The sequence below is a fragment of the Lycium ferocissimum genome, unplaced genomic scaffold (genome assembly GCF_029784015.1).
Source record: "Lycium ferocissimum isolate CSIRO_LF1 unplaced genomic scaffold, AGI_CSIRO_Lferr_CH_V1 ctg2710, whole genome shotgun sequence".
Lineage (NCBI taxonomy): Eukaryota > Viridiplantae > Streptophyta > Magnoliopsida > Solanales > Solanaceae > Lycium > Lycium ferocissimum.
The window spans coordinates 18,202-28,576 of NW_026723366.1; the positions used below are offsets into that span (position 1 = coordinate 18,202).

The 10,375-nt window shown below is 33.1% G+C and overlaps 1 protein-coding gene and 1 long non-coding RNA gene across 3 annotated transcripts; both read left to right on the forward strand.

Moving 5' to 3' along the window:
* The first annotated feature begins 298 nt into the window (after nt 1–298).
* Nucleotides 299–5,038, forward strand: LOC132043682 (profilin-11-like). Of its 2 annotated transcripts, none has more exons than XM_059434146.1 (3): nt 299–534; nt 4,663–4,730; nt 4,897–5,038. In XM_059434146.1, exons 1-3 carry the CDS (start codon nt 428–430, stop codon nt 4,995–4,997), a joined length of 276 nt encoding a protein of 91 aa, XP_059290129.1. In that variant the 5' UTR covers nt 299–427; the 3' UTR covers nt 4,998–5,038. The 2 variants fall into 2 exon arrangements, with proteins under 2 accessions (XP_059290129.1, XP_059290130.1); XM_059434147.1 differs by having other exon boundaries at nt 4,931–5,038.
* Nucleotides 5,039–8,324: 3,286 nt separating this feature from the next.
* On the forward strand, nt 8,325–9,808 carry LOC132043683 (uncharacterized). Its single transcript, XR_009411907.1, has 2 exons — nt 8,325–8,798; nt 9,006–9,808. It is a non-coding gene; the product is annotated as an uncharacterized LOC132043683 (long non-coding RNA).
* Nucleotides 9,809–10,375: the final 567 nt, after the last annotated feature.

The window sequence follows — 10,375 nt, forward strand, 5'->3', positions numbered from 1 at the left end:
ACTTCAGAACCGCAGGGAAAAATATAAAGTATTTAATTATTTTTATCAAGATTTGCAACAGGAAATTCGGTCGTTAAAAGTGTTGTAATTAACGCAAAGAATTTCAGTCCCTAAAAGTACTTATATATTTCTACTATTAATAAGTTAAGCTTTGGTGAACGACGAAGGGTATTCTCGTAAATATGTGCTCTTTTATGGTTAAATTTTAGTGTATTTGTCAGCCTTGAAAAACAAACACGTGTGCCACTAGAAGTCCCAATCTTTACGCACTTTGGTTCCGTATCAATTTTCTTTTTCTCATTCACCTTCTACTCTCCGATTTCTATCACTGGACCATTTTCTACACACAAAACTCTCATTAAACCATAGAAATAATAGATCTGAATAAGAAGAAACGTGGGTGAATCAAAGATGTCGTGGCAAACATATGTTGATGATCACTTGCTTTGTGAGATTGAAGGTAATCATCTCACTTCTGCTGCTGTTATCGGTCAAGAGGGCACCGTTTGGGCCCAATCTGCTAATTTCCCTCAGGTTTCTTTCTATATCCACCTCTTTTTTTCTTTTTCTTTTTTTTTAATGATTAAGCTATACCCACCTCCAGTTTTGCTAGATTTCATCTGGGTTACTTTTGTTTTTTGCTTTTACTTAGATTCAAACAGTTCAGAATTTTCTTGATAGTGGTTTGTTGTTTTGCTTTATTAGTTCACTATTATGAAGTGGGGGTAATTTGTTTTCTGATGTAGATTTTTTGGGTGTTTTATTGAATTATTGCTTATTTGGTGGACTATCATGAAAATCAAAAACTGAGATGCCTATGGAAGGAGATTTTGGTGCTTTAGCTTAGACAAATAGAGTAATTAAGTATTTTAGATGACTATTTAGTATACTTACCTCAGCGTGGAATGGATACAGAGGATTCATATAGTTGATCTCAGCTAATTTGGGATGAAGAGTTGTTAATTAATTACCTCAGCGTAATTTGCTCGTGGGATGGTTGCTTTTTTTTAATATCTAAACTGATATTGTTCATTTACGATTGCTAGATGAGGTTGGAATTAAGACGAATCGCGCATCTACAGAAAGTTATTGAGGAAGGAGTAAAAATATTGTTTAGAATCAAATAGTGCAATGTCTAGGAACAGAAGTCCTAAGCAATAAAAATCTTAGAAAGTTTGAGGTCAATCAGAATTTTGGAATGCGGTGAGGCGGAAATATTGCATTATTTGGCTCTTCTAGAGACCTTAGGTGCTTAAACCTATAGAAGAAAATCAGGAAATTCCTATCAGCCTAAGCCTTGGTGGGCATAGTTACGCGGTACCTGTGCTGGTGGGAGGAGGTAGTAGGTATCCGGTAGAATAGTTGATGTGCGTGTAAGTTGCGCCGAACACCACCATTATCAAAGAAAATCAGGAAGTTTAAGGGGGTTGGGACCCTCTATGTGGAGATTGAGATGTTTAACGTTGTAGAACATGGAGAGGAAGTACCTGCAAATTGCAATGAGGTAAAGAAAATTCCAAGGATTGATGCACATGATACGAGATAATTATTCCTTGGTTCCCAGTAGCCTATACTCACCCTCTATTACTGTGAAATGGCTATGTTTCAGTTATAATGTAGTCGATTGTACAAGAAAAAGGGATAAAATGATAATTCAGGTAATGTCGCAGGAAAAGTTAAATCTCTTCATGATGATGGCTTGGTACAGATGACGACACTGTAGGTTCCGCAACTGTCACACCCTTTTTTTTGGGCCCGCGCTATAAACGCGCAAGTTTTATTAATAAAGGATTTTTCTATTTGAAGTGACGGTTTTGAAAAGGGATTATTTTATTTACAGAGTCGCCACTTGGAATTGAGTTTTGGTGTTCCAAGCCACCTTATGAATCCCTAATCAAAAGGAAATGACTCTTTTATTATGGTCCGCGAAAATGTTGACCGGGTAAGGAATTCTGTTGACCGGGGAGAAAGTGTTAGGCATTCCCTGAGTCCCGTGGTTCTAGCACGGTCGCTTTATCGACTTATAATTAGCTTAAACTAATCTTTGGATATATTATGTATCTGAGCTTTGATTTGCTCGTACTTTTATTGTTGAACTTTTATTAGTCTTAATCCGGATGCGTAACCGCATTCCGGATCTTTTAAGTGTCTCAAAATAAGATGCGTAACCGCATTCTCAATCGAAACAAGATTAATTATTAAAACGAGTTTGGCCAAGGTGCGTAACCGCATCCTTAAGTTGTTTAGGGCGTCTCGAAATAAGATGCGTAACCGCATTCTTAATCGAAACAAACATCTCGAAACGCGCCTAAAGCTCATCTAGCGTTAAAGACAATTATTTGTCTCTAGAATCCAAGACTCATTATTATTTGGTTATTATTAATTTTCACTCTTTCGACAACGGGCTTTGAATTGAATTCGCAACCCGTCTCACTCTCTGACAACTTGGTTTTTCCGCTCTTTTCTTTTCATTAGCAACGAGATTTGAAATAATTCGCATCCCGTTTTGCTCATCTCACATTAATAATTAATTAATCGGGCCTTAGAAGTGATTTAGGCTTGAAAACCATATGTTCGGAATTTGAAGATATGACTAAATAATTAAGCGTGTAAAGCAATTAAGATTAAACTCAAATGGTCAGCAGTCCACGAAGTTATTTAACTCTAACATTCAAAACAATTAACAGATCATAAAAAGTATGCATCATTTAATGAGAAAACATCAATCCCAAAAAAAAAAAAAATATGACACAGATCCAATTCTAAATCAGATCAGCAAGAGTACATTATTTTTCTAGCTGAAGCCAAAATACACTACTTGCTAAAATATATATACAGTACTAATTCAGCACATGCACATTCCATCTTTATTGTTTACACATCACCATATATAATAACTTAAGGACTCCTGTTTTTGCGTGACTACATATATATTTTTGTTTCTTTTTAAGAAAAATAGCACACGTACTCATCAATGCACCATGTTTAATATCAATACTATTAATTATCAAAATAAATAGTACTCTCTCGTAATAAAGAACTGTTGCCCTTGTGCATTAATGAACAAAGAAAAACAACTAAAAAGAAAAGGTTGGAAAGTTCCTAATCATGGATTAAAAAGGGATCACACACACACAATTGCAATAAGATGAGATAAAGACAAAAATGAAACTGAGTCAATATTAAACAATTTAAGTCGAACAACAAACATTAACCATTAAGTAAACTTATCAAAAACCTTAAATGGAAAAGTAAAGACATATTCGGAAAGCTAGAGAAAAATTGGACCTTATTTCTCTTCAGTAATACAACGAGAAGATAGCCATGAATCCTTCATTTGGAACTCGACCAGAGCTTTGGACGGTGACCTCGACGGAACTTCAAACCTAAACACAGCTGAAGCTTCGATGGTTTTGGGGGGTTTTAAGTTTGGTGTTTGCGGTGGTTTCGGAGTGGATTTTAGGCGCTATTGGTTTCTGGTTTCGTGGCAGAGATGAAGGTGGCGACGGGTGTGTTAGGTGTATAGTGTGGCGGCTGATGATGGTATAGCTGGTTGGTTCGAAATGGGTATTTGGATGGTGATGGATGGTGTTGAAGGTTGGTGTTTAGGCAGTGGTTTGTGGTGGTTTGCGGGTCTGTTTGGTTATTAGTATTATTATTTTTTTGGTGGGTTTTCTGGTAGGTGGTCACGGGTTGGAGAAGTGGTGGTTTGGTGGTGTGATTAAGGTGGGTTGTTGGTCGGAGCTCCGGTGAGCGGGGAATGGGGTGGTGACAAGTGAAGAAGACGATGAGGATTTTCTTTGCATGTGTTTTTTTTTTTTTGATCTGTCCATTTCTCTATATCTCTCCCTATATATTCTATATCTGTGTGACCCTCTCCATCTTGGGTGTGTGTATTATATATTTGTGAAAAACAAAACCAAACCCCAAAATAAGAGTGGGCCCCGCCCCAATAACAAATTCCCCCTCAATCACGTGTTCCTTCACCTTTTTTCAAAATCTGTTTCTCCTTCTTTTGTCTTTTTGTGTGATGTGTATATGTATTCAACAGAAAAGATTCCCTTCTTTAAAAAAAGTATCCCCCTTTTTGTCATGTGTTTTTTTTTTCATTTACCTTTTATTTGATTGTAAAATGAGAAATACTTGACAACTATTTCTAGATAGAGAAAAATATAATATTTAACAAAAAATAACAAGCTAGATAAATTAAATTCTAAAAGAAATACATATTTTTGTAATTTTCCTTTTTTTTTTTACAAAAATTTATACTCTAAAAATAGTAAATATTTTTTGTTCTTTTTGATTTTCGCAAATAAGCTTACTAAATAAAAATAGAATAAGATCAACATGTCAAAAATTAAAATTAAAAGTAAAAACTATAAGGTGAAACACACGGGGAGGGTCAAAATTACGTGTCTACAGCAACTTTGACATTATTCCTTTTGTTTAATGCACTAAATTCTTTTATCTGATATGATAGCTGTAATGTAGTTGATTGACAAAAAAAAAAAAAAGAGAGATAAAATGATAATTCAGGTAATGTTGCACGAAAATTTAAATCTCTTCATGATGACTTGGTACAGATGACGACACTGTAGGTTCCGCAACTTTGACATTATTCCTTTTGTTAAATGCACTAAATTTTTTTATCTGATATGATAGCTGTGTCAAATATATTTCTCACGAGTTGAAGAGCTCCAGAATCAAGCGGAACAAGATTATTATATTGGGTATGTTGCTGATTTCTTCTTTTGGGAGGCCGCTTTAGTATTAACTATTAATCTACTTTTACTTTGATATTTGTCCCAACACATTCAATCTTTATTTATGGCGTCATAAGTTGTTGTTTGGATTAGAAAAGTGAATATGATGTGATATATTGTTCTTCCTTTGTAGCTCAACTGTTCAGGACAAATAATTCTTCATATAGCGTCATGGTTTACTGGCGAGCTGCTAAGGTGATGAATCTGAAGATATCAAGGTATTATCGAGGATGATGATGATGACGAGAATAAAGAGGAGGTGATAGAAAAGAAGGTGAGATTTGTTTTTTTTCTGCTTTTATAAAGTGATTCAAGTGTTTCCCGTTAACCTAAGTTGGGATATTCACGTGAAAGAGGGTTCTTAGATTTTTACAAATTCTGTTTGCAAGGTAAAAGTTAATGTGTTGTCTCTTCTTAGCTGCTGCATGTTAATAGAAAGGTGGTATAATCAGAAAAATTGCTTTTAAGAGTTAATTGAAGAGTGTGTTGTTCTCCCATCAAAGGCTTGAATCATTGAAATGAGGGGGGTGTAAATCAGCAAAGCCACAAATGAAGTAACTCTTTTATTCCTTCTTTTGTCCTATACTGCTTAATATTTTCAATGGCTTTTATTTAAATCATACTATTTCATGAAATTTTTGTAATATCCATGAAATCATCTGTGTGCCGTGTAGTAATCAGTTTTACCAGCAGAATACCTATGAGATAGTGTTCGGCCGATTTGGTTTATTGTTTTCATCTCCATAACTTAAAAGTCGGTTTACTTTTTGGGATCTCTGCAAATTTTTGAACGATTAAACCCACAAACCCACAAATCTTCAACTACATGCTTTATAATATTAATTCATTCTATGCCTTTTAAATGTGTTATAAAATCATGGAGCCTCTGTTGCTATTTCATTGAACCATTCTCAGGTCCAGGTAATATCTATTTTTGTTGTTCCTCGCACAGTTTCTGCTCTTCTGAACATTACGATGGAATACTTTTACCAAAAAAGGGAGTTCAGCCCGTCTGATATTTAGTCAAACAAATTATCAATTGATGTATCAGTTTATTTCATAGTACTTTGGTAACTGTTTTTCGCGAAGCTTCAATGAATGCAAGTATATATCATGTTGCCTATGGATATAAAAGCAAAATTTAATTGAATTTAAAATGTGAATTGATAGTAGGGTCGAGTGAGCAGCTCAAAGTGAAATCAAGGTTTTGATTGCAACGGAAATCCTCAAAGTCAAGTCTCTTTAAGAGGTATTCTGTAATCTACAATTAATTAAATTGTTCCTCCTGTTGCACTCAGGTATACAACCTAAAAGAATGAGTATAGTGCAGGACACATAAAAAAAATACGTGTGTTGGTACAAGAGCCACTTCTATGTTCTTTCTTTCCTATTAGTACACTAAATTAAACGCACTTTTTCAGCATGTGTTCACTTTCCTTGCATCACATATTCTAAACTTGATATATGGCATGCCAATTAAGGTTTTTATTGTTTCTGACATAGGAACTGTAGGGAAGAAATTTACTTTGTAGGCGCGACATGCCAAATAAAGTTTATAATACAAAAAGGAAAATGCCAATAAGAAGGTACATCTATCATTATTCACATTAAATAAGTACTTCTAGATCTATTATCAAGTGGTCGTTGAGAATTAGATGAAACTGAAGTTTACGTATCTGGAAAAATGAGTGTTCACATCTATCGTGGCAGAAATCTTCTAAATAGAGCGTTAATGATACTTTCATACTGTGAGAACATGCATTTGTTCTTTATACTTGCTGGTGAGCTGGAGAATAGTAGATCAACTCCTCTTTTTTTTCTTTAATAATGAAGATATGAAATTCGAAGTTTCCATCATTTAAAGATTTCTTTTTGTGTGTGCACAATAACTGCATACAACATAAAGCTTGGTTTAGTATGGCTTTGAGCCAGGTTGTTACTAGGTCCCCCTTTTCTTTTCCATGACTAAAAAATATTCACTTCCCTTTTACAATGTTTCAGTTTATAAATGGTTTTCTGCAGGTTCCTATTCCCATTTGAAGCCACTGAGAACTATATAACAAGTAGCTTATGTCTGGCTACAATTCAATTTAGTGAGATCCCTAAGGATAAAATGCTTCTCTAGCTTACATGTAAGTATGGCTTCTCTCTTTCGATAGTTCTCTTTACCTCATTTTTGTGGATTGAAGTAATTATCTTTAAGGTATATAATTTCACTATGTTTCTCAGCATACCCTTTTTGTGAAAGAACTTATATTTCTTTTCTTGGTAAAGTTATTTTTTTCCAGATGATTGTATATATTATAAAAAAATGAACACTTTTGTTCAGTCAAAGGAGAAACAAAAGTAGCAACTGAAGGAGGTGAATTTGAATATGGATATTATTTTTCCTTTTATTTTCCGTTAATGGAAATATTGGAAAAAAATAAGTGGAAGAGTCTCGAGGCAATAGTGGTATTAATGCCTGCAGGAATATGAATGAATTTCTATTCACAGGATTATTTTTCCACTTTTCTAATAAAATCCTGTAAAAACTCATTTAACTACATGTTAATATTGAATCTTTAATCAAATAAATTAAATTCTTCTTCATTTAATTTATCTTAATTTTAATTATTTATTTCTTAACCTTTCATGTGATGCTTAAAAATATTGTTTATTTTATTCATAAAGTTTTTATCATGCAAACAAGAAACAAAAGACTTATCAACTCAATTATTATTTCCATCTCAGGATTTCTTATCTAAACCGACTTATACTTAGACCATTGAGTGGCTTTTTAAATGGAAAACTTGATGAACAGAATTATTGATCATGTTAATTATATCAAGATTAAGAGTATACTTTCTTTAAGGAACTAGAGAAATGTTTTATATATTGTCCCCAATCTCTTTTAACGATTACAAAATGTATTTAGAAATATATCTTTGAAGATTCTGTATATTAAGTTTTAGGCATCACGGTGAGTTCTTGGTTGAATTTCCATCCTGATTGACTCATTAATTTCTTCATGTAGTTGCATGTATTTAATCTCTTTAAGTTAAGCTAAAATGCACTAAATCATAAATGTATATAAGACACAGACTTTGCCATTTCTATTTAATTCTTTATTAAACAAAATAAATAATTGTTCTATAATTTACTATATCCAAACACATGGTTAATAGTACTGGACTTACAGTAAGTATGGCTTCTCTCTTTCGATATTTATATAAGCATTTTTGTGATTGAAGTAATTATCTTTAAGGTATATAATTTCATGGCTCAGATACCTTGTGAAAGATAGTTATACTCTGTGCAACTTACATTATTGATGATTGTATATATTATGAAAAAATGACTACATAGGAAAGGTATTTGACCAGTTTTTAGCAACTTAAGCAGAATTGTCCTCCAACTAATATGTATAATCAGAATTTTTCCTTTTGTGCGGAAAAATTGGTTTAAGAGTCTTTAGTCAATAGTTCCAAGAAATAACTTGAAAGATATAAATAGAACATAAAGGTATAGTTCACTTAGAAATGCCTCCTAGCCAATCGATTGACATATTTAATATATTAGTTAATATTTTCATTGAACTTTGATTGTAAGTTTGGCTAAACTTGAAAACTTACTGAACTATCTTCACTTTGTGAAGATTTATTCCTGAGATTTTGACGAGATATTTAGGAAATAACACCTTTGATGGAAACAGCTTAACAACGCCCAAGGATTAAATGACTGACTCAAGGCAAACAAGAAACATAAAGACTCTTTGGTGCAATGGTATTCTATTCTCCATCTCAGGATTGAAGTTCTTATACTTATACTCAAATATTATTATGTTTTTCTCACTTAGAGAAAATGGTTAAAATAATAAACTTGATTATACAGAATTATTGTTTTATCAGAGTGGAGAGTGCTTTACTTTCTTTGCAAGGACAAAAATGGCTAGCTGTCCAAACAAAGGTGATGCACCTTCTTTTAAGGATTACCATATGGTGTCTAGATATATCTTTGAAGGTTCAGTATCACTTTATTTTGGTAGGCATCATGGTGAGTTTGATTTCCTTGTGTTTAAAAACATGAAGACTCATTCATTTCTTTGTAGTTGCATGTATTTGCTTTATGTCAAGTACTCTGTAAATGCAGAGCTTCATGAAATGGACTTTGCCATTTCTATTTTGTTGCCTTTCCAAAAAAAAAAAATCATTGAAGTAATTATTTTGAAATCTTAATCTGGAATTATCAGTATTTTGGCAGATCCATATTTATATAAGCGTTGTGAATGGATAGTTGTATCTTCAATGAAGGATGTCTCATATTGGGTGTACACATAGTGGAGACTCTGATGCATCTTACATTATTGAGACGCAATTCTTCTAACTGTTCTAGCCTCGCTATAGCAAATAAACAGAATTCTTGGAAATTTGCATATCATTTTTCCTTTATTAGCAGACTACATAATAGTCCTAGGAATGTTTTCAGGGAATACTTCTTAGACTAAACAAATTTTAGGACATAGGACTTTGGAATTTCAACACCTCAGATAATGTTTATTCAATGCTGAAATTTTTAGAATATCACATGTTATTCATGCAGGTTTTAATAAGCCCACCGCTAGAATCATATCGAGAGTGCAACATAAGCTAATGCTCCTAAGAGAGTCCTCGGGGCATAAAACTCCCTGTTGTCAATAGCCAATCCATATATTCGAGGCAAATTCTATAAATAGTTGACATGAGTCATGGTTAATCTCATGAAGTGCTAATTCCTCAGTAGTGGATTTTTCATTTATATGAATCTATGTTTTAATATAACAATCAAATAGTAATAGGTTGGTTTCGTATTTGAGTAATCATCGGATGAGTGCGATATCTATAAATTTGTTTTGTATTGAAATCAGGATCAGCACCGGTATCTTGCTGGTATAATCTTAGCTGCTTCTAGATATGTAGTTAGTCAAAAGGAGTGTGCAGACACAGAAATACTACATAAGTATTACTCTCCGTCTCTTTATATTGCATGTATTATCATTCATATTTTATGATGAATTTTATTGGTGATATTCTATGGAGTTCCCTATTATTTATCTATCAGCGATATCAATTTGGTGCCCATCAGTAATTATATGTGCAGGATGATGAGCTAACAATATTAGATGTTCGCAAGTTTAAGCCATGCATAACCTCAAGTTTAATTACGAGGTAATTATTGTTACACTATCACTAATAAGTGAAAATGTTTCTATATTCTATTCCAACTTTACAAAATAAAATATAACAATGTAAACAAAAAAATGAAAAGATATCTTGAAATTAATTTTTTTAAGGAACCGAAAGTTTCATGGCTATACAAGTCATGTGTCCTTAAGGAAATTATTCAATCAAGACACCAGTTGAATGTGGAATATTTGGGAAAAGGTGGCAATTAATGTTTTAAATTAAAAAGATTATCAATCCAAACATTTAAAAACCCGACGAAAATTGGTTTGGTTATGGTTTTAATCAATAACCGAGAAGAGTCATTTAAACCGTAGGAACACTTTTCTTTCCACCCCATGAGGACAATTTTATGTACAGGATGATGAGCTAACACTATTTTTTTCCAAGTTCCTCCATTTCCCATTCAAC

Excerpts from the sequence above, each read along its gene's own strand:
- LOC132043682 (XM_059434146.1), top strand. The coding sequence starts at position 428 with ATGTTGATGATCACTTGCTTTGTGAGATTGAAGGTAATCATCTCACTT. Across the intron at positions 535-4,662 it reads AATCTGCTAATTTCCCTCAG|CTGTGTCAAATATATTTCTC; the intron begins GTTTCTTTCTAT and ends CTGATATGATAG. Across the intron at positions 4,731-4,896 it reads GAACAAGATTATTATATTGG|CTCAACTGTTCAGGACAAAT; the intron begins GTATGTTGCTGA and ends CTTCCTTTGTAG.